Source organism: Borostomias antarcticus (assembly GCF_949987555.1).
Source record: "Borostomias antarcticus genome assembly, chromosome: 12".
NCBI lineage: Eukaryota > Metazoa > Chordata > Actinopteri > Stomiiformes > Stomiidae > Borostomias > Borostomias antarcticus.
Genome location: NC_140245.1, coordinates 7194544 through 7218614, shown reverse-complemented (window position 1 = coordinate 7218614; position 24071 = coordinate 7194544). Strand labels below are relative to the sequence as shown.

General features: G+C 51.8%; 1 protein-coding gene across 1 annotated transcript in view; it reads right to left on the bottom strand.

The window, feature by feature from the left end:
* LOC311316547 (cadherin-2-like) overlaps positions 1–24071 on the bottom strand; it is a 57667-nt gene that overhangs the window by 12368 nt on the left and 21228 nt on the right. The window contains exons 3-8 of the mRNA XM_084447422.1: positions 7218–7441; positions 4257–4445; positions 3277–3432; positions 2231–2375; positions 1424–1596; positions 24–161 (exon numbers count right to left, since the gene is read on the bottom strand). Of these exons, the coding sequence (XP_084303548.1) occupies positions 24–161; positions 1424–1596; positions 2231–2375; positions 3277–3432; positions 4257–4445; positions 7218–7441 (1025 nt within the window). The remainder of the gene's footprint in view (positions 1–23; positions 162–1423; positions 1597–2230; positions 2376–3276; positions 3433–4256; positions 4446–7217; positions 7442–24071) is intronic.

Sequence of the window (24071 nt, the reverse complement as noted above, 5' to 3'; positions counted from 1 at the left end):
GGGTCGAGGCTTCTTCTCCTTACCGTCTCTGCGGTGAACTCCGGGGGGTTGTCGTTGATGTCGGTGATCTTGATGACGGCCGTGGCGGTGTTGGAGAGGCCGTACATGGGGTTGCCCTCCATGTCCGTGGCCTGGATGATGAGCGTGTACTGGGGCACTTTCTGCGGAGGGCGGCGACAGAGAAGAACAGGACGTTTTAGACGTTGTTTAGCCAGTGTTTAGGTTCGGTCACAAGGTAGGCGGCGCGGGGGGGGGGGGGGGGGATGGGTAGCCATGATGGTTTTACATCTCGATCCATCGTGGGCCCGACGGCTTTCAACTCAGAAAGGGCCTGTCTCCTAATTGCAAAGACGGACAGTCCCGCCCTACTCTTTATACGCGCCCCGTGGAGGGAGAGGCGGGGGTTTGCGGCGGGGGTTCATGGAAGTCGGGAGTCTGAGCACGAGCGGCGCTCCCGCTACGTGGACCGTGATGAGTCATGATGGGGGATCCGGCGATAACAAATGACTCCCTTCACATTAAAAAGCCACTCAGGTGACGGACCAGTTGCTAGGTAATGAGAACCGGGCAAATTACTTTCACGGTGGCAACTGCCGTACACATAACGGCAGCCTCGGGGTGGAATTGATTGAGCAGCCGGCTAGCCAGATTGCCCCCGCCAGAATAGCACCAACTGGCTTCGGCGTTATATATTTATTTACCTGCTTTATTTCCCAGTAAGCAAGGCTGTCCAATTAAACCGGAGTGCTACCATTTATAGCACCAAACGGAGGAAGGAGAAAAAAGGAAACATTTATCTGCTCAACAGTGCATGTTGCCTCCATGTTAGAATAAATTATTATGAAGCGGGAGAGTCCATTTTGGGTCTTCGTTCGGAAGATGGTAATCGGCGACTCTCGGTTTCGCTCATTAGTCATGAGGCATAGCGGATGTCAGCAAAACAACCCAAACTCGGTTTGTCTCCATATCCGCCTGACCCAGAACTCATTTGGATAAACAACGGCAAGTATATCTAGATGAACAATAACAAATGCAGTGTGCAGCGCAGTAAAGGAGAGTAGTAAATACATGGCAGTGATAGATGGCTGTTAACAAGACTGTTGCTCTAGAGCTACTCAAATAGGCTTTTAATGAGAGCGCCAGGATAGGCAAACATGGAGAAAGAGAGGGAAAAGAAAGAGTGTGAGAGAGAGAGAGAGAGAGAGAGATAGAGGGAGGGGGGAGAGAGAGAGGGGGGGAGAGAGAGAGGTAGGGAGAGAGTGTATGAGAGAGAGAGGGAGAGAGTGTATGAGAGAGAGTTTACAGTATGAAAGAGAGAGAGAGAGAGAGAGAGAGAGAGAGAGAGAGAGAGAGAGAGAGAGAGAGAGAGAGGAGAGGGAGAGAGAGAGAGAGTGCGAGAGAGAGAGAGAGCTCCATTGTGTACCTCTCTATCCAGGCCTGCTGCTACGGTAATGATGCCTCCTGTCTTGTTGTTGATGGTGAACATGTTAGGGCTGGGGCTCTCTGGATTCTGGGAGAGGATCTTGTAACGCAGCATCCCATTGCCTGTTTTGGGGTCATCTTTGTCAAGAGACGTTACCGTCATGACAAAGGTCCCTGAGGAATGCAAAGACAGAGACAAGATGCAAATGTTTTTTTGCTGTTTTTTTTTTTTTTTTGCAGTGAGTGCAACCTCAGTTTTACAGTGGTACATTTCAGCGAGCTAGCATTTCCGTTATCATTGCCTAAAATCAGGCTATGCGAAAAAGAATAGATGAAAATGCTCAGCAATTATGCCACTCCTGGGAAAGACGCTAGAAATGAGACGCTACCATTGATAAAACCATTGATTTCCTATGATACGGCGCGTCTGACTGGCGTTCTTTTTCGACGGGCGTCTTTCAAGCATCTTTTCTTGCAGGCGCGTCAGTTTTGACGCACGTTTGTAGACGCTGAATAAAAAAAAAAAGTTGAACTATTTTCAACTTTTGAGCGTCAGACGCGAGAAGCGCCAGCTCGTCATCGTCATATTTGGCCCAGGCGTTTCAAGCGTCTTTGAAGCGTCCGCGCTTCTAGCGTCTCTTCCAGGTGTGATCGCCCCCTTAGCATCGTCTCAAACACTGCCAAGATAATCCCTCACCGGGTCGCAAATGTTAGCCATCTTACTGTATCAATTCTGAGCAGTAGCCAAGTTAACAAAATGGCCATCCCTGGAGTTGTACGTGCGTTCGATCCGCCCCCCCACCCCTACCTGGTTTGGAGCCCTCGGGAACCGTGCCGTTCCAGACTTGATGGACAAACTCTGGCCGGTTGTCGTTCATGTCGATAACATTGATCACGATGTCAACGGGGTTCTCCACCTGGTTACCGTTCAGGTCCACTGCATGAGCCCTCAACTGTGGGGGAAACGCACACATCAGTCATCTCTACACACACACACACACACACACACTGACATGAAGGAACACATACAACATACTCTTACTCGGAGGATCGATACACGCACACACACACACACATGCGCGTACACACACGCGCACACACACACACGCACACACGTACTGTAACCAAACTGATGGAATGTGGTGGGCGCAATACAAAAAGGAACACAAAACAGTCCATTAGGACTGTAGCACTCAGAAGTTCAAAATGTGCTTATCACAGAGCCACCCACAGCTCACCTTGAAACAACTTTCAAACAACATCTCTCACCTCCTTTTCACTCCACACATGCTCTCGTTCATCAAAAACACAAAGGCGCCCACTCTTCTAAACATCTACGGTATTTCTGCACCCTGAACAATTGTCGCTCTGCTGCGGCCCTCTTGATAAAATCCATTAGTGAGCCATCACAATACTATCATCCGCACTCACCTGGGCTCTCCTGGTGTCGGAGCGAGGCAATAAAAGGTAATGTTCGATCGGACAACACAAAGACGTACGGAATGCAGGTATTCTGTGTCGTGACTCGATATTCCCGGGATGTTGTCTTTAACATACTGAGGAGGTTCCAATGAAATCCTTCAAATTCTCAGACATGGAAGTCAGACATTCCCGTTTTGCACTCCTGTCTAAGGACACTTTGGAAGGCTGTTTGGGCTGTACAGGAACCTTGGGATCAAGCTGGCCTATTGGGATGAACATAGTGGGCACATACCTACGGTAGCAGAATAAAACCACTCGGATGGTACATTTGTAATATTATATATCGTGAGCTCCATCGGTTCGATTTTGTTCCCCCCAGTGCGTTGTTGTAAGTCAAATTCGGCTCGGTCACGGTCTCTGGGTGCCACTTACATGGAAGTTGGATATGTGTTCCCTGTCCAGTGGCTTGTTGACCGACAGCTCTCCAGAGATGGGGTTGATGATGAAGATACCCGTGGGGGGCTGGTCAGCTCCGGGGCCCGTCACGCTGTAGCGCAGCGAGCTTTTCTTGTCGTTGTCCGATCGGATCTGTAGGGGGGAGAAAGGGGGGGGGCGTGCCGATGATTGATACTCAGCTACACAGTAAATAACCACAGGCCGGATTCTCTATGAGTTGGCGGAATAGAGGGGTCTTGACTGTGTGTGTGTTCACATATACACACGTTTGTGCGTGTGTGTTCACATATACAGTATGTGTGTGTGTGTGTGTGTGTGTGTGTGTGTGTGTTTCAATCCCTGCCGCTCCCGCATGTAAGATCCGGGCCCTCCCCCCCATGTGTGGATCAGACTCGTGTAAATAGACCATCACGCTCGTGTCATCTGTTAAACCCACCCCAGCGTCCCCCCCGAACCTGCGCTGGATTAAATGTAACACACACACACAGGCGGCATATGGGGGGGGGCTTAGCGCTCAGTCAGGAAGCCGTCGGCTTTTTTGTTGAGAGAGGATCTACTTCTTAAGCGTTTTGTGTTCGGTCTACCTCCTAGCACCCGCCTCGCCGCGGCCAGTGTTCGAGGCGAACGGTTGAGACCGCGGCTGTCCTTGAGCCATGATAGGAATGATGATAAAAGCAGGATAATATCTCAACAGGCGGGCCGGCAAACAGCCCGCGGTGGTCTCCGGATTTGTCCCTCACGCTAAATAATACCGGGTTGCGTCCGCACCGTCTCTGTGAGGGAGGGACATCCAAGTGCAGTATGCGAGGAAACCGGCAAACAGACGAGTACTTGACATTTCGCGAATGTAACGCGTGCTCTTGCCGCATCCACTCCTGTCATAAGCCTAGGTGTGTGTGTGTGTGTGTGTGTCCTTGTGTGTGTGTGTGTCCTTGTGTGTGTTTTGCGCGTCTCACCCTGACGAGCTCCTGTGGGAAGGGCCCTCTGGAGTTCTCGGCCACGTTGATTGGTGGGATCACCCAGTCCCTCTTCATGCGCTTGAGCAGTCCGCCGGCGCCGCCGTCCGCCTGCTGCCGCGACGGGAACACGACCTCCCGCGGCCCCCGGGACTCGGCGGCCGGAGGGGGGGCCGGCGCATCCTGGACCTGCAGGTGGGGGGGGGTACGCCACCGGTTAACCAGTTACTGGGCACGTCATCAATAGTACCAACCAGATGTTTTCATTCGCATGACACACGATGGTGACAACGGCAGTGTGGGCGTGCTTTTAGCGACCCGCGCTAATGTACCGTCCGCTTAGTCATATCATCGTTGTATTTTTGCTGGTTTTCACAGCGGTGTAATTTCCAGGAAAAAAACAAACTGGTTTTTTTACGGCCAACATTTCAGATCCATTGTGTCTTTACATTTTTGAGGTGTGTGTGTGTGCGCGCGTTGATGAGCCAGTTTGAATCAGAGGAGGAACCAAGGAGGCCGCCGCCAGCGAGGCCTAGATGCCCAGACGGCTCCGTCTGTCTACGCCTCTTCCACGGTCTTCTCCTGGAGACGGACGCGGTGCCAGAAAAGTTCAGACAGCCTTGCGAAGGCTCGAGGGAATGGAGAAAAAAAGAAAAAAAAAACGACGACAACAAACAGATAAAAGAAAGGGGTCCCGTTTGTCGCCGAGGTCGGCGAACGGACGGCGGCGCCGGTCGCCGGTACGGCTGAAGGACGCATCCGCCGCTCGCGTGGGCGGGCGGGCCGGTTTAGCACGCGCCGGCCCGATCCTGAGAACTGACCGGAAACTTCCCTGGACGGGGGCGCAAATTAACTACCATCTCGCTGCCTTACAGAGCGGCCCACATTCCCCTCCCCTTGGATGTGGGGAGCTGTCGGAGCGCTTCCACTAATCGTGTTTGAAATCCGATTATGCAGCTTTCACACATCTGAGAATGCAGGAGTCGGGCGGGCAGATAGTGAGGGAGCATGCCTCAGAAATATCTATTACCCTATTAAAATGGGCCAGAGTGAGAGAGCGGTAATTATTTGCGACTTGCATCCGGGAGTGATGAATGGAGTGGTGGGTTTGCTCGGCCTAACGTGCATCCATCTCCGGAGTGCTGGAGGTCCGCGTGCATCCGCACCCACGGTGCACTGCTACACTCTCCACGACAGTCTGCCCGTGACTGATGGTCTGGTGTGTGTGTGTGTGTGTGTGTGTGTGCCTACTTGTGTGTGTGTGTGCTTCTAAGTCCGTGAGTGTGCCTACTTGTGCGCGCGCTTGTTTAACATTGCGTGTGCTTGGTGTGGCTGAGTATGTGTGCGTGTGTATGTGACTGTGCTAGTGTGTGCGTGTGTCTGAGCGCGTGTGCGTGTGTGTTTGTGTGTGTCGGCGTGTGTGTGTGTGTGTTTTTTTTGGGCAGAGCTCCAAGCCACCTCTTTCAGACCAGCCAGAGGGTCTGATAAGCCGGAGATGTACGGTTGTGAGGGTGGAGGACAGATAGCTGGGGTTGAAGGTCGTGCCCGGTGCGGGCCGGGCGGGTCACTCTGACGCTAGCCAGGAAATCACTGCTTTGTCACTGATTAAAACGTCCCCCTCCCGGCTGGGCCAGCATCCGAGACGCTGATAAAGAGCCTAATCGCTGATGTGATTAAGGGATGCAGGACGATGATGATGATCCATGACAATAATTACGTTGGCAGAGATAACTGGCAGCATATGACCTCGCAGGCTTGCGTCAGTCGGTTGGTTTCAACGCTCGCCTCCCCGGGCCAAGCGCCGCACGGTGGCTAGCGCTCAAAGAATCACCGCGGCTACAGCTGCCGCCCGAAAAGGGTCTTCCCCTTTCCCCCCCCGTTTCGCAAACCCGCGCCGAGCCCATGGCGTGCTCCTCCGTCTTGGATGCGTTTCTCTATAAGGGAACGGCCGTCGGTGAGTAATGGGATCATTAAAATCACATACCTGCAGGAGTCGCTGTAGTAAATGAGCGTCGGCGCCTAACGATGCCGTTTCCACAAGCCGCGCTAAATCATTCCGGGGCGAGAGGTTTAATTTCGGCCCGGCAGAAGGCTGGCCCGTGGCCCCGGCGACGGTCACTAGACGTAACTGTCGCTGTTAATGTTTAATCTGGGGTACCATAAACCGAGGGGAGTGGCTGTAATGAGGAGGGCTTGGCGAGATTGGCTTTCTGGGATGGCGGCCTGTGTCGCTAATTTGGGGGGGGGGGGGGGTTATTGACGGCGGGGGTCTTCGCTAAACAAGCTCGTTTATGTCGATAACGCCGAAACGGTGGGCTCCTTGCGGGAGGCCCCGCCCTCTAACCCCTCGAGGAGGAGAAGGGAAGGTGAGAGCAGGAGGGAGGGGTAAGTTGTTAGCGTCCGTTCGGTCGAGACGGTTAACCCCCGCACTCGGATCCCGGTTCGCGGGGCGGAGGTTCCGCCAGCTCTTCTCGGCAGCCAACGGACAGATTGCCACACCCACCCACCTCCTCCGAATCGCCGCTAGGGGAGCGTTCCTCCCTCTCAGCGGCGAGACTATATACCCCGGCGCCGCGACGAGGCTTATTGAAAATCAGCTTCATGAGGAGCTATGGTATATTGTACATCTGCTGCGGCTACCCGCTGGCCGCGCTGAGTGCTGAGTATATGTTTGCGCTCCTGGTAAATTGACACATTAGGTTTTAATTAGCGCGCATCCATCCAGTCTCCCAGAACACCTGCTACGATTTAGGAGCAAGTCATCTGTGAATGCGCCGCGTCTAGTAAGCTCAAGCTTCTTTTTTTTTCCCCCAACAGAGGGGCGAAGCGGAGGGTTCGGCGTTTCCGACGAGGTGGCCGCCATGGAGGCAATCGACAGACGGACAGAGAACGGTGTGTGTGTGTGTGTGTGTGTGTGTGTGTGTGTGATGTGGTGGGGCGGGGGCGGGGGGCTGGACGCACTTGCTGGCTTTGGCCCACGGGGGGCCTCAGCTTGACCCGGGTCTCCCACCGCTGCTTGGAGGCGGGGTTCCTGGCCGTTATGGCCAGTGGCGACGCCGCCCGCAGGTCGGGGAGGCGGAGGCTCCTGGCGGCGTAGACCACTCCGTCTGCCTCTATCCGGAACTCGGACGGGCTGCCGGTCTCCAAGAGCACGGGGCCGGCGAGGCTGCAGTCCACGAACCGCACTGAGGGACAGACGGAGAGAAAGAGAGGGACAGAGAGAGAGAGAGAGAGAGAGAGAGAGGGGGGGAGAGAGGGAGGGAGAGAGAGAGAGAGAGAGAGAGAGAGAGGGGGGGAGAGAGAGAGAGAGAGAGAGAGAGAGAGAGAGAGAGAGAGAGAGAGAGGGAGGGAGAGAGAGAGAGAGAGAGAGAGAGAGAGAGAGAGAGAGAGGACAGGATATTTAAAATGAGGCCAGCGGGGACGGACTGACAGACACATAAGACGGAAGGACAGATGATTCCTCCCACGCTGCTCATACTGTGAGGCGCAGCCCATAAAGGTTCTCCGATGCCTCCTAAACTCATACATAATTTATATCAACCTGGGCCCCAAAGGCACTGCTCCAAACAGGTGTAGTGGAGGAGAGAGGGGGAGGGAAAGGAATAAGGGAAAAAGCTGGGAGCGATGTTCTCGGCGAATCGCAACGAGGACCACCAGAACGTCGCGTTGGAAGACCCGCGTGCCAATTAGCCTGTAGCTAATTGCCCTGCTCTGTCTGGGTAAGGGGAAGCATCGCCTCAAATTAGCTGAGCTACTAAAATAGATTCCAACTTGTGAGCTAGCCGCGTCCCCCAAGACCAACAAGGGATGCTTGCCGCGGATGGCTACCGATTCTCAGCACCCTGCGAGGTGGAGAAGTGTGTGATGTTTATTTCATCGGAGTGTAACACGCACGCACGCACACACACACGGACACACACAGGTGGCTCATGGGAGCTGAAGTACACCATCCCTGAGCAGTCCGGTGGCAGCGGTACAACACTGGTTCATGTTGTACGTGAGTGACAGCGCATCACACACACACACACACACACACACACACACACACACACACACACACACACACACACACACACACACACACACACACACACACACACACACACACACACACACACACCTGCCCGTGCGAACGTGTCCCCCGCCTGAGCCCTCGGTGTGACGGTACGGAACGGTAAACAGCACAGAGAGGACGTCGAAGCTGCTCCTAGCTGAAGAGATCAGACGTTACGATATATCATTTCTCCTCGGGGGCGCGGCTCTGAATTATTAAACCAGACGCAGGGTTGCTTAACAAAGGACTTGAAGGAGGCCGTCTAATCTCCCCTTCTCTCGCCGGCTTGAGGACGACCTCAGAGTACGCAGAGCACGTCGGTCTGGGCGTCTGGGGAGAGGAGAGGGGGAGAGGAGGAGGTGGAGGAGGAGAGGAGATGAGAGGGAGGGGGGGAGGAGGAGAGGGGGAGAAGAGGAGGACAGGAGAGGGAGAGGAGGAAGAGGAGAGGGGGAGAGGAGATGAGACGGGAGGGGAGGGGAGGAGAGGAGAGAGGGGGGAGGAGGAGAGGGGGAGAAGAGGAGGAGAGGAGAGGGAGAGGAGGAGGGAGGAAGAGGAGAGGGGGAGAGGAGATGAGAGGGAGGGGGGGGGGGAGTGGGGAGGAAGAGAGAGGGAGAAGAGGGAGAGGAGAGGAGGACAGGAGAGGAGGAGATGGGGGAGAAGACGAGAGGGTACTGAGCCCCGGCTCAAAACAGGAACCCAAAGGTTTAACCTGCCGCCCAATTTACTGTGTGCTTAGCAGGGCAGTGTGTAAAAATAGCATGGAATAAGAGACACAGAGAGAGAGAGAGAGAGACAGAGAGAGACAGAGAGAGAGAGAGAGAGAGAGAGAGAGAGGACTATTCATGGCCTAGTAATAACGTGACGGTGACTAGAATTAACAATGTGAGACTACTTTTTCTTTTTTTTTTACCATAAGGGTGTTTCTTCCCTGTCTCATCCCATCCGGCCCCTCCGCGCGACGCCACACAAAAAGAAATACCTGTTCCGTTTTTTCATTGTGCGATACAAAACACAAAGGCGAAAGGGGACACGCCAATCTTCTACACCGCAGAAAACTATTGTGGAGATGTGAAAATGGAGAAAGCAACAGGGTGGAAAAACACATTCGCCGCACCGGGGTTCTGCTGCTTCTGGGGGGAAGCAAATCTACCGTGTTGTCCAAAAAGAACGGCCGCCGTGTCCACCGGCTGAACGAGAGGCTGGAGATGGGGACAGGACGAGACAAAGGAGGGTTCCAATCAATAAGCACGCGCCCTGAGCAAGTGGGAAAACGTTGCTTTCTATTCACTGTGTTATGGGATGATAAATGGGAATATGCTTCTGGCTTAGGAGGGAGAGTGGGACAAATCTCTTGAGGAGGCACTTTTTTTTTTGTCTCGTTGACTGATAGGGAGCACGGCGCCAAACAAACAAACAAACAAAAGAAAGGCACTGCATTGGACAGTACGCCGTTTCACCTGAGAAATGCCCCGTTCGTCTTCTATTGGACTGCGAACAAAGGCTTGGTCGGTGGCTTGGCGCCGGGAACAAGCGAGCGCGCTCTGATCTACGGGACGCGGGGAGGGAATCTATCTCCTCTGCCTATGCGCTGGAACACAGCCTGTATTGACCATCTCCACACAAGGCTTTGTTCAAGCAAGCTCGTCCAATTAGTTTTTTTTGTGTGTGTGTGTGTGTGTGTGTCGGTCCTAACCCAGGCGGAGCAGACTTCAGAGCCGCGGCTGACCTTCGCTGGCTGAAGGTGTTCCCTTCAAGACAGACGTCTGTAAATTCAAAGCCTTCCGGCAAATCACCTTGCCGGGCTGAAGTCTGCTCGCGTTCGGAGACAGAGGAGGAATACAGAGCGATGTGTCAAAACGCCTCAGCTCAAAATGACAGGCGCCCCGGCGTCCGTCAGCGGGCCGAGAGACGGCGCGAGCGTCAAGAGGGAGACGTGAGAGAATCACACTCGCACTCTCCTTAATTAAGTGTATTGATTTCCTGGGCCTTTGATCGCTCTGCCCCACGCAGGTCCGGGTCTGGACACTAATGTTCAGGTCAAAGACCTGCAGACCCGTGCGGTCAGCGCAAACACTGGTGTCCAGAAGCACAACCCATCTTTAAAAGAGACGTCTAATGGCAGAGCTGCAGGTAGGTCTGTGTGCGGTGCACAAAAGCAACAGATCTCAGTGGTGAATTTGACTCTAGATATTTGATGAAATATTACAAGTTCCGTCGGATTCCAACAATTGCAACAGTTGCCGGAGAGACCACGAAAGTCATGTCCTATAGTGTAACAAACAATTTGAATGGCTTTTTGGGGAGTTTTGGATGCCATGCTCAACTCCCCCATACTTTCTGTAGTGTGGCGGTTGACGTTAACAGGATCGAGCGCAGAATTACAGTCAGAAACCTCTGCGTCCTGCTACTACACGTCCAATGCAAAGACAAGCTAGAAGCTCAAAATCTCTGAGCGCCCCTTTAAGAGTGTGATCGTATTGGCAAAGAGGCGGTCTCAGTGACTGTAAACTACAACTGTTGCTCCTAGTGTGTGTGTGTGTGTGTGTGTGCGTGTGTGTGTGCGTGTCTGTATGTGAGTGTGTGTGTGTGTGTGTGTGTGTGTGTGTGTGTGTGTCTGTATGTGAGTGTGTGTTTGTGAGGGTGTGTGTGTGTGTGTGTGTGTGTGTGTGTGTGCATGTGAGTTTGTCTGTATGTGAGTGTGTGCGTGTGTGTGTGTGTGTGTGTGTGTATGTGTGTGTGTGTGTGTGTGTGTGAGTGTGTGTGTGTCTGTATGTGAGTGTGCGTGTGTGTGTGTGTGTGTGTGTGAGTGTGTGTGTGTCTGTATGTGAGTGTGTGTGTGTGAGTGTGTGTGTGTCTGTATGTGAGTGTGAGTGTGTGTGTGTGCGTGTGTGTGTGTCTGTATGTGAGTGTGTGTGTGTGCGTGTGAGGGTGTGTGTCTGTGTGTGTGTGTGTTCCATCATGGGTAGATAGCGGATCTGTCCCTGTGAGCCCTCGTGGCCCCAGTCCTGCTTGTTGAGCTGCCCCTCTGGGAGGCCCTTCAGCAGCCCGCCGTCATGGCAATCGCTGCGCACACCCCCAGCGGGCGGCGCCGTTCCCATTGATAATGAATGGGGATGTCCAGCGAGTGCCTGTTCATTTATCACACTCCCCTCCCCCCCCCGGCAGCGCGGCCCAGAGCAGCGCCGCCGCGGCCCGGACGCCCCACGCTATCTCACGCTATCTCTATCTAGATGGATTGGCTCCCCGAGGGAAACGGACCAACGAGATCTCCGCTGCCACACCCTATCAGACGTGTCGTCATGGATACGCAGATAAAGGCCTTTGGTTGGTGGACAGAAATGCCGATGCAGCAGAGGGGGGGCTGCTGGGAGAGAGAGAGAGAGAAAGAGAGAAAGAGAGAGAGAGAGAGACAGAAAAGAAAAACGGGCCACTCAGCAGAAAGGCCGATCCAACTAATGCCCTGCACCGGGGCCCGAAATTACCTCCGATTCAACGGTCCCATTCACAGCTTAGAAAGGCCCCGCCCCCCACCCACCCTCACTGGCCAGCAACACAAAAAACCCAGCTAACCTCCCAAACTACCCCTCCATTGTCTGCTCAGGCACGTGATATCCCCTAAACTCAGACGGGAACAAACAAAAGAGAGAGAGAGAGAGAGAGACGCTCACACAGATGCACAGAGAGAGATCATCATCTGCTTAATTTGTAACAGTCTCAACAATAGTCACATGGGCCTTAAGTTCTTAATTGAAAAATCAAATTAAAAAATGGGTAATTCTCCAACACAATGACACAGTGGAAATCCATGAACAGTTGGTCTGTGGTCGTGTAGAGAGTGCATAAAATGTTCTGCAGTGGTCGTTTTTATGCCTGTCTGCCAAGGTACTGGTGGTAAGTGAGTAAAAGCAAGCTGAAGATCGTCTAATGTGCTGTAAATGTGACAAGGCAGCGCTTCGTCGTATCGTATCTTCCTAATATTGCCATCATTCATCACCGGGAAGTGATGTCACTGACAGGTGTGAAATACTCAACGTAGGTGTTTCATCAGTAGCCTGGCAGAAATGCAGACCCCGGCCAAAGCCCCAAAGGCAATCCCTTCGGGCAAATGCCAGGACGCCCCTGACAAAATGTATTATTCAGGACCACAGATAACTGAATCTAGTTCACAGCGTACACTGGCCTGAATTGGCTATGAGTCAATGGAATATGGAGCAGAGGCTCCAAATGAAAAGTGCTCGGTGAAAGGCCCGTGTAAATCCTGCCGTTTATAAAGACCCTGCTAAGACCCAGCGGAGGTTGTACTCCTCTACGTTCGCTAAAAACAGTGGGTGGTTTAACACATTTGAGATCTCTGCCTGCACGCTCGTTTTTAGGCGGACTCATCAAGTGAATTAAAAACTGCATTTCTTTATTGTATCTAGTGTGACCACACAAATACCCTTCAGAATGTTCTTTCTATTTGATAATTGCCCACTTATTAAATAACGAGGATAAAAGCGCTCCTGCTAAGGAATCATAGCTGGATGCTATGCACAATTATGCATGCATGCATTTGCTTCCCGCTTCCCTGTAGGTGGTGCTTACGCTTTTAGTGAGACACGTTCTGCCGCCTCCAGGGTAATAAGTAAACACTGTAACGTTTTACTGGTTGTTCTTCTTTCTTTCCTCGTCTTCAGAACCCAAGACTCGTTCGTTTCGCCGAGTAAAGGCTTCGGCAGTTGCAGCCCCGGTCTTCAGTCGAGGGGAACCGGTTCTGAGAAAGTAAACTGTTTACAGTTCAGGGCCTAGATGTGGGGGTGGTGATGATTGAGGCTTTGCCAGACTGGGCACTTGAAGGCGTTTCACTAATGCAGAGCACTCCAAATGCCACCGAAAGAGAGCAACACATTTGCGGCTGTGTTTAAAATGCAAGAGATTTGCATAAAAGGAACTAGCTGTATTTGTTCTTCAGTCTTCTCCGGTGGCTTTGATAGTTAAGAGACCTCGATATGGACGCAATGAAAAGTACATAGCGGCACATTTAACTAACCGCAGACATTGCTTGGTTTGATGTCGATGACCAGATCCAACATCAGAGTGCTTTTCTCTATGATACTGTGGTCACAACGAGAGAAAATGAACATGGCGTAGCATCATAGCAAACAAGCGCAATGGCGTAACGATCCCTTATCTCAGACGCCCACATGGACAGACACCCAGAAATACAGCAGTACTGACAACCCAGAGGCAATATCCACAGCGGCACGCTCCATCTCAGATATTCCCCACCTATAAGCTCCCCTGACATGCTAAACTCACCCTGAAACCCCGAGGGGAGCCAACAGCCTTCCTCCCAGAAAATGAGATTCTCTCCTGTTCTCTTGCCTCTCCTTTTACACTTAGCATGTCTCTCACATCAGCGTATGACCATTTGATCTCCCGGAGGGGGCAGCTGGCCTGTCTGACAGTCATTGTATCCGGAAGACAATAACAAGGTAAGCAGATCGACTCCCCCCCAGGCCCTGGAGTCGCCTCCATTTCCTTTCCGAGAGCCGTAGCTCTTCCCCCCACTTACGTACGAAGGCGCTGGACGGTGGCTAGCGGCTAGGAAATTAGCCGCAGTCGTCTGCTCTGGGCTGTCGCGGCGGGTCGTCACACTGGACTCACTCGAGAGGCTCGCGAGCGCCGTGGTACACGGACCGCAAGCCTGTTACCTGCTGCGCTCTGACTTAACAATGGCCGGTAGCAATTAGCATCTCCTTTGAGCTGATGTGCAGGGGGCCCTCTCGTTCTAGGAGCACGGGAGCAGCTCCTTTCTACAGAATGGCTGCTAGCAGATAGTAGCCGCCAGGTAACAATTTAGCCACTTCAGAGTTTGGCCACTAGAAATAAGCATCCCCCATCTCTACTAGAGTGGAGCATGGAGATATCCGATTTTGTCAGGAGTCTTTGTTGGGTAAACAAAATGATTCTAGTGTGTTTCATTCGGCGCCATGACAGCCTGGCATCGGGTGGATTACTGTGTCATTGGAGCCAAGGGCCGATAAGGCTAAGCTACATCCCTCTGCACTTATCAGCGCGTAGGCCTCAGCTTGTGGGATTTTCTTTGGCGAGCTATCAGGACGGCGGCTTGATACAGCGGCTTTAGGAAGGTATTAAACTGACCACATTAGCGGGGTGTCAAATACTCTCTGCCTCTTTATGATGCCTTTAGCGTGGCCTGCCTGCCTAGTCGCCAATACAGACAGATGAGAGACCTGCAGAACAGGAGTACCCTCCAGTACCCATTAATTTAAAACGCTAACAAAGCGATGACAGCCACCAGCTATCATGGGTCTCGCGTTCCCTTTTCTCTGGGATCAAAGGAAAAGATAATGGGTACATATTTCTTTGAAGAACTGAAGTGGACATTTGCACTGTTAAACCTAGCGGGGGGAGGGCTAAGTGAGGGATTGGCGTGTTTATATAAAACCGCCGGCGACTCTCCGCCTCCCCATCGCTGGCTCCAGGGAGCGAGGCCCCCGCTATCAGAGCCCTCCCCCGCGCGGGGCCTAAATCAACGCCGTTAGAAACGAGGCGTTGAACTTTGTGCCTTCGTTTAACGGCGCTCTCGTAAAGGTCGCGGGAGGGGGGGGGGGGGGTTTGATCGCTCGTTAACGGCCGGGCGTCGCTCGCTCCATCCGATCTGCGCGGCCCCTGGATAACGAGGGGGACGGAGGGAGGGAGGCTCGCCGGGGCGGCGCCCTTTTCCCGCTCGGGTTTTGAATAAGCTGCCTTTTTTTTTGGTGTGCGTGCGCGAGTCCCGAGCCGCCGCCCTTCTGCTGCGCCGTGTCGATGTCACAGCGCAAACCCACAGGCGCACCGGCACGGAAGTGAGGTGATGTTTCCGCACTTTCTCTGACACACCGTAAAGGCCGTGACACCGCCTTCTGGTATGTTCCATTAGCAGTACTAGCCTGGAGTGATGTGGCATAAGGCCCAGATTTATCTAATTGCACAAAGTACACAGCCCACTCACATCTCCCTCCCTGGTATTCCGAGAAGAAGAAAACAAACCCATGGACAAAAGCCAGCCATTAACCTTGCAATCAGCAGCTGATCATCTGGCTGCCATGATCCACAGTGCCAGACAGTACATACTGTATTTATCTGAGCCTGCTGCAGGATCACGAGGGCAGGCCACTAAACCGCCTGAGTGCAACCTGTAATGGGGCATTAGCTAGGTCTTTTGATCTCCCGAACCCCGGCATCAAAGCCGCTCATTTCTGCCCCTTGATCATTGCTGTCCGAATGGCATCATTATAAAAAATGTTTAAAAAAAAAAAAAAAAAATCAGAGGAAGACAGAGACATCCCGGGATTATTGAGGGGATCCTGGAGGGGGGGTCGTCGCCATTGTTATGGCTCTCCCGGCCAAGAAACGCCCGTCGCCAGGTCATTCCACACGTCAGCCCTGGCCAGTCTCCGTGTCGTCTCACTCTCTCTGTCTCTCTCTCTCTCGTACATGTCAGTGAGAGTTACCCGACCAGAACTACAGCTCGCTGTGCCATGCTTTACTGTCTCCCTCCCTCCCTCCGGGAAGCAAACACAGGGCCATTAGCCGCAGGGGTTTAGGACAAAAACAAGAACATTTGACAGCAGCAGCCGTGGCCACGTCTCTTGCTCCAATCCCCCGGTCACAACTGTTGACAGTGTTAAAGCAGGGCCGGCTTGGGCTCTCCTCGTTCAATGTCCCGTGCTATGGTAAACACTATCCATCAAGCCCCATGCCAACGTCTGGCCTGTCCACACCCCGGACACCACATTAGAATATAAAGAGTCCAATATCTGTTTATAAAGAGCATTCGCAGAGGCATTCAACCAGCCATCAATCCCCACGGCGGGGCATTCAAACAAACGCTCCATTCTATTGTGTGGATTCGCTATCGACAGGCATGTGGCTGAGATCACGTCAGATCAATACTGTCTGCGAGCTGGGCCTGGATCCTCTGGGGAGTTCCATTATCGTCAATTAAGCTAAAAGTGTGGAGTAAAATCGCGTCGTCCGAAGTGAAGTAGGACTAAAAATACCGGAGGACGGCATCATCGGCGAGTTCCAACCAGGACTGGCAACACCGCCTATTCCAACGACCTCTCCTGGCAGCTCGCTGGAGAGTCTGCTGTGAGGTGTGGGTACATTCAGCATTTCCATTCAGTCAGCTTGTGAATGTAAAAAATGCGCCTGCTCACTCGTTCTAGGCAAAAACCCAGCAGAAGTGTTGAGGGCAGCGTCTGCCAAGCTCTTCTCCGCGGTCTGTCACGGCATGACAATGAAATCAGCAGGGATGTTGAGAGGCTGTGGATTATTCATAAAGTCGTTGATGGTTTGAATGACTAGAGTGGTTAAAATTAAGTCAAAATTAACTTCCCATTATTCGTGCAAGGGTGACAGAGTACAGAGTGTTGAATATGATTTTATTGTCGAGGTAAATCTCTGATTTAAGACAACAGCCCTCGAGTCGAGGCCCTTGACTACCACAAAATGAGTTTTGTGGTACGGTCGGAGAGAGGTGGGAAAGATGAGTGATACAAAGTAAGTGAATGTAGATTTAATTACATGAGTAGTGTTAATAACTGTTTATCAGTGGGGTGGGTCCTGGGTTCTCACACAGAGATAGAGAGAGAGACAGAGAGACAGAGAGAGAGAGAGAGAGATAGAGAGAGAGACGGAGAGAGAGACAGAGACAGAGAGAGAGAGAGAGAGACAGACAGAGAGAGTGAGAGAGACAGAGAGAGAGAGTCTAAACAAGCCAAGACAAAAGATGTCTGAATTAAACAGTATGAAGACAAAGACATTTCCCGGGGGCTCTGTGAGCCAGGAAACCATTTGTACGTTATCAATTTTGATAAAATTAACACGCCTGTACAGTGGGTCCATGATTAAATTCGGACAAATTGTCTAACCTCCTGCTCTGCCGCTCGACACGCAGTTCATTAAGCGGCGCTCGGAGCTGCAGCCGCCTCGAATAATAACCACCGTGCATGGCGACGTGGGTGGGCCGCACGCTGCCAGGTGCCCCCGTAATCACACGTGTGTCACACACCCCGCGCGTATCTACGCTCCGCAGGCCGAACGCCGCCGGGTCAATCCTCCCTCTCTCAATTGCTTTCTGTCTGGCGATAATACTTATTGTTACAAGTGCCATAATCCCCTAATGGTATCTCATTCCGTAAGAAAAACACATTTCGGCGCTACCGGTCACAGGCTGGTTTTCTCACAGTTCTCAAAGTGTCACCGTGTGAAGTCTGAGGAACTGTGACAGAATAATATGAATATTCCTAATTACATGCACTAGTTCCCGCTGTCATATGGAGACAAGTATCTGAAGGCACAAGCAGCCTGTTACACTGAGTCATTTAAATATCCCCCACATTATCACTTCAAACGATACAAATACATACTGTATCAAGTGGTAAGATATTAAAGCAAATAATACCATTTGGGGAACTATCCGATGATAAATAATGGCACCGTTGAAGGTGCCTTTTCCTAGTTTATTCACCAATTAGACTAATTTATCAGAGAGAGATGCCTAATGAAGGAGGTATGGGTATTCTGCTCTCTCCACGTTCTCTGGAAATGACACGTGTGCCTGCTTTGTATAGTCGTCCTGTCGATCAAAGCCATGCAAATTACTAGCTCAGGTAAAGACTGATATGGTCCACTGCATCCAATTACAAAACTAAACACGTACACTCTAAACAGCAACACGCTCGCACTCTCACACGCACACATACGCCCTTAGTAATGAAACTAACCTATTGTCTTTAATTACCCTTGGAAAAAGAGAGATAGATATAGGCCAGACCAAAAAAACAACAACATTTGAATACTTTCTGCAGTCTAGGAAGAGTTTTACAAAGAAGCACAATTAGCAATCCTCTATGGGAAATGTTTAGAGTGTATGGTATTGCGCTTTCAGCTTTCCAGATGTGCAAAAGCAAGAGCAGGACAATAAATGAATGGGACACAGAAATAGTACGCACATGCAATTATGCTCCAAAAGCATAAAGCCTAGTTGTGCGTTTGCCGTTTGCGTGTTTTGGTGTTGGCAGGCTGGAGGCGGATTGGGAGAAGACTAAGTGGAATCTCGGCGCTGGGCTCTTTCCCGAGGAGGCCCGGGGAGATGAGACAGGACAGGACCATTCCTGGATCCTCTTTGGGTGGGAAATGAAGTGAAAGACAAAGGAAGCCGAGGCTGCCAGGCTCTGGAGAAGACTGGAGAAGAGCATTATACCGTACGGAGGAGCGGCTCGGCTCGGCTCTGCTCCTCACTTGCGGAGGAGTAAACAAAAAAAAAAGGGTTAGAATTACAGAGACGACTGCGCGAACACACGTATACGCCCGCGCGCACACACACACAAACAATGAAAGCAAACCTGGTGGCATGCATGCTGATTCTTTCTGCCTGGCTGTCCACACTCAACCTCTGCACAAAATGCCCTGTGACAGATGGATATTCTAACAGTTCTCACATAAATTCCGCAAGACTTAAGAAGAGGACTTTGGGTCCCGCCCAACATATCTGGCAGCTGGCCGAGAAACGTCTCCAGGATAGAAATGGATAAAATGACATATGGGTTCTATCCACGAGTTCCCTTTGTACTTAAACTTCCAGCGACAACTCATTCTAATTACTGATAACAGCAAGTAGGCCCACGGTGGGAGCGTCTCACTCCGCCCGGCTGAACTGAAGCGCTACCCCCTCATCCTGCCCCTCACCCTTCGCCCGGCGCCACGCATGAAAAGCCCGCCGAAACTCCTGGAGAGGGGAAAAAAAGCAAACCAAAACACCAGGAAAATAAACCGAAGGCCCTGGCTTCAGACGAACCTGCTCGGTAAAAAAAAAAAAAAAAAAACTCAAAACAATGACGCCCAGGAGTAAGAGGCGTCTTCAAAGAGAGGGGGGGATTAAAGACGCCGCCAACACGGGCGTGGACACGCTCGCCACTACACGTTTGAATCAATATATGTCAAATTCCACTTGAAACACAATTAGCCGGCCCTGAAAACGATAAAAAAAAAAGAGAGGAGAAAATACACACTGGGGAGATTAAAGGCGGTGGCGGTGTTCCTCCTCAAAAAGCCTTCAAATTCAACGCTCTTCAGACACATGACAGCTTGCCGTGGCGTGCAAGCCGGGGGAAACAAAAACAGAGCGGGAGCGATGCATCTGCGAGAAGAACACCCAGACGCCGGCGCTGCGCGACGACCCCGCTAATCCCTCGCTGATGTGTGCTTTCCTGAAGATATCGGGCTGCACGCGGGAAACGTGTGTTTCCGCTAACCCACTTCGACCTGTTTAATCCCCCCCCCCCCCCTCGCCCAACACAAACAGGAGTGCAGCCCCCCAACCCGCAACCCCACCCCCTCACACACAAACAGGAGCGCGCCCGACGCCCCCCCCCCCCCGCCTCCCCTTCAACTCCCACCCACACTAACACTTATGCACGTTAACACTAGCAAGTATTCCCTACGAGTGCAGGGGAATTGGTGCATCATCCCCTCTCTTTGCTGCACTGGTGGGGGGGGGGGGGGGGGTGAGAGGCAGTATGGGAGAAGGGGAGGTAGTGGGATAGGATCATCCATCTGTGCAAGCAATTAATGTCTGTATCTGCAGGCTGGGTGAATCACATTCCTTTGGAACTGATGGCTCAGACTCCTGTAATTGCACTGATGGTCTGGCTGTAAGCAAATAAATAAATAAATTAAAGAAAGAAATAAACGGGCGAAATCCTTAACATAAGCTGTTCGGGAGGCAGGCCTGGGCGCACTAGAGTGCGAGTCACACAGAGCAGCTAGACCCCGGGTCACTGGAGATTAACATAAGAATCTCATGAAGACCGCCTTAGTTATATATTCTCGTTGTCGTAGTCTCTCCTGCTCAGCCTCTTGAAGTCGTGTGTCGCGCCGCTCGGCGAGAGACACACATCTCTCCTATTAAGGCCGGTCGCTTTCATATGCATGGGTTCCTTTTTACCCGTGAGCAGAAACAATTTGACACGTCCCGACCTACGGAATTGACATACCGCTGCGCTGGAGTAACGAGGCTAGTCTGGAAACTAACATGGCGGAAGCTATTGGTCACTGGAATGCACAAACAATTTGATCATTTTTAAAGGGTGTGCACGTCCTACAGGCGGTGGAGTAGATCATAGTTGATCTTTCTCAAGACGTCTGCATCTTTAATCCAAACAGTGTGAGTTTGGATTCAGAACTCACACAAAAAGTGTGAGTTACAAGACTGCGGTATTAAGACGTTTTTTAAGATATTTTTTACATGCCATCAATGTTAAATTTAAAGACGTGATGTTGAGAGGGCTTGTATTAGCATATGTGAGCACATTCTGCATCACACCCTTGGTAGTCTCGCATAGCCAGACCTATCTCCACACTTCGCTTACGCTGTGCCAGCGCCGGAGACTGGTCTGGCTGGACATATTACCATTCTGCAATGGGGGGGAACGCAGTATTTCTTTAAACCAATCACAATCGTTTTGGGCGGAGCCAGAGAGAATCTCTTGGCCCGAATCAGATTAATTTGCGTCGCCAGTCTCACCACTGATTGGGCAGTGTGACAATGAATGACAAGGTTTATTGCCAAAACCTACATCCGTTGAGTCAGACACCCTTGGCAACGGGGACTTGCGACACTGGCGATACGGATAGGGTGCAGCCTTCGCACGGCCATGGATCTGAAGCACCTCTATAATTGGAGCCAGATTGGAGACGTTGGCGGCCATCTTGTACTGTAACGGGCGCGGGGGGGGGAGGGGCGGGGAGGGGGGCTCCGGGATCCAGTGCAGACTCTGGTGGGTCAGGGGGATATGGATGGATGTCAGAGCGTATGGGTAAGTAGTTGCCGTATGGATGGTCTCCATATGACAGGGCTGTTCCTCGACGCAATCAGCTGGACTCCCGGGGTTCTGGGGAGGATCTGTGCAGCTGTGCTTTATTACTGTCACAATGAGTCCCAGATTAGTGGATCTGGAGAGACGGGGTGGAGGAGGGGGGGGACTCCAAACACATCTGTCCTCGGTTTGTCTCCGGCTAAAGCACCAAAACCGCAAACACGGCCGCGAACAAATCTGTCTCCACTTCGGCTGGGGCAGGTCTGCCGAGAACTTTTTTTCCAAGACTTTTTGCCTTTTTACGCCAATCCTTGTGGGAAAACGTGTCGTCGCCCGGCGCTGGGAGCGCGTCGGCGGAGCAAAGGGTCAGTGTGACATCTGCCGGTGTTTCAAACAAGCCAGCGTATCCTCTCTAATCAGGGAATGTCGTGTGTGTGTGTACGTATGTGTGCGGCTGTGTGGCGACTACTGATGTTCCACCAATTTTTCTGTGGGGGTTTTAGTGCTCTGATAATGACTCTAACCCTTGATTAAAAATGTTTATGGTAGAGAGAGAGAGAGAGAGAGAGAGAGAGAGAGAGGGAGAGGGAGAGGGAGAGGGAGAGAGAAAACTCTGTTCGCCCACACTGAAACACCTTTTGTTTTGGGGAAAAAGCCACCAAAGCAGAACGGCCTGTCAATTAAGTATCATTAAACGCGATAATTGTCCTGCAATTAGACGAGGCTTTTAGACAGGACATCGCATTCACCCAGCGGATGATGAAGGGGCTTCTCTGCCTCAAGCCTCCCGTTCCCCTCGCGAAAGACACCAGTATGGGGAGGGGGGGCAGAAAGAAAGAGAAAGCAAGACAGAGCGAAAGAGAGAGAGAGAGAAAGGAGAGAGAGAGAGAGATGGAGAAGTGCTATGGCTGGTCTGCCCAGCCTCGCCTGTGCTCGTTCGTACGCGGCTTCGCGGCGGCGGAAGGAGGATTCAGGACGCCGGCCGGCCATTAGTGCTCTTCTGTGTTTACCGAGAGCCCTTTCTTCCCCTCTTTGAACAGCTCGCACACGATGAGTGATTAAACATCAAACCGCGCTGTCAACACGCTAATCCACTGCCAGCTCCTCGTGAGGAAGCTCACTGTTAGTGTTCTCATCCTCTTAAAAGACAGGTGCAGAACAGATACAGGAAACGCTACCGGTACACACACTCATAAACTCTGACCACTTATCTCGTTTGACAAGAAGCCGACGTTGCGAATGTCGTGAGGAAGATTCGCCGTGATCTCGTCCGCTTTTCAGAAAGAACGTTTTTCGATTGCGCTTTTAAAGCTACCCTTCCTGTTTGGAGGGTTGCTGGATCGGGTTCTTGGGGGGGTAGAAGGTTCAACGTTCCGGGCACCGCCGTCCACCGGGTACGGCGCCGCTTCTGGACTTGAAATAGTCTTTGATGATTAAATTGTGCCAGGTGCATGGCGTCCCATTTTCTTGAAATGCCCCCTGCTAGGCCTCCAGGTGTAAGAATAGCAATTGTGGGCACTGGGATTGATCCTGTCCTTCTGAACATGAGCACAGACCGGCAGCGGGTGTGTGTGGTTGGTGGTGGTGGGGGGGGGGGGGGTTGGTACCTAGACTGTGGCTAGTCTTATTACTGTGGTCACTGACCTGCTCTACTCCGGGCAGGACTCCGGGCGCATCTCTCTCTCTAGCCAACCACAGGCTTCTCATCCACTTAGCGGGGGTTCAGGCCTGGGCGTTTCACTAGTCTAGGCTCATTGCTTTTATTGGATGATAAAACTCATGTGCCAACAATAATCTGATTTTGTGATCATTTTAAAAACACTGATTTGTTTGGCCTGTGGCCTTCTGTGCTTGAGTGTTAAAAATGTGTTCTTGTGTGTGATATTAATACGAGTGACCCCAAACTGACCCTCCACTGCTTCTCTATTTTCTCTGGGACCTCCTCGGGACAGGTCCTGAAAAATACTTGGACAGTGCACATGTATTGCCCGATAACTCACCTTACATGAATTCAATAACACATGCCTACAGCCTCTCCATGGTTGTTGATGGGGGCTGTATAACAAACTTTAATATCCCGCTGTGTTTAAATCGCTAATCTTGGACGCTGAGGGCTTAAAGGTTGTAACTCAGTTCACGACCGCCTTTCGGACACTGCCAGCTGTAAGTCTCCCTCTATAGCCAATGTACGGCCGCATTATCGGGAAGGTGGGCTTCTCACCCAGACGCAGGTACAATAAATAATACTGCATTTGGTTGACACTTTTACAGTCTTACCGATTCTATGATGTCAGCATTGTGCTGGCAGAACCCTAAACCTCATAACAGCGTCTGCCTTGCCACCTCCAATCATTCCTGACCTGGAAAACATGACACTGATCGTTTCTGAAGGTTAGCCGCTAGCATGTGACTCACGCTAGTCTCGGCGTGGGATGATACCATCTAGGGCTTTTGTGTTTTGTAAAACAGCGTTTCCCCGCTGCGGCGCGCGGCGTGAGCAGGTCAGAGGACGCGGGCCGAGCCTGGACTGTTGACGCTACAGTGCGCTTTTAGCCCGGTCAACAGATGGTTTGAATCGCGGGCTCCGGGGCCATGCTGAGACAAGGATACAAGAAAGGCCTCGTGTATGACTAAAGCCACAGTGTCCCATTACATAAATTGAATAACGTATCATATCACAGTCTGGAAATATAGAATTATTGACCTACTTATTGACTTCTGCTGCCTTGCTGTAGAAAAGCAGATGGCATCGGAAGGGAAAAAGGCCCAACGTGGAGAGCCGTGGCACTGAGAAATCCATCAGCTGTTTTATTTCATAATTTATTTTCGAAACAGTTGCCTCCGAGCAGATGTCAGATTGACGTCTGGAAACAAAGCCCTTGACAACTGCGG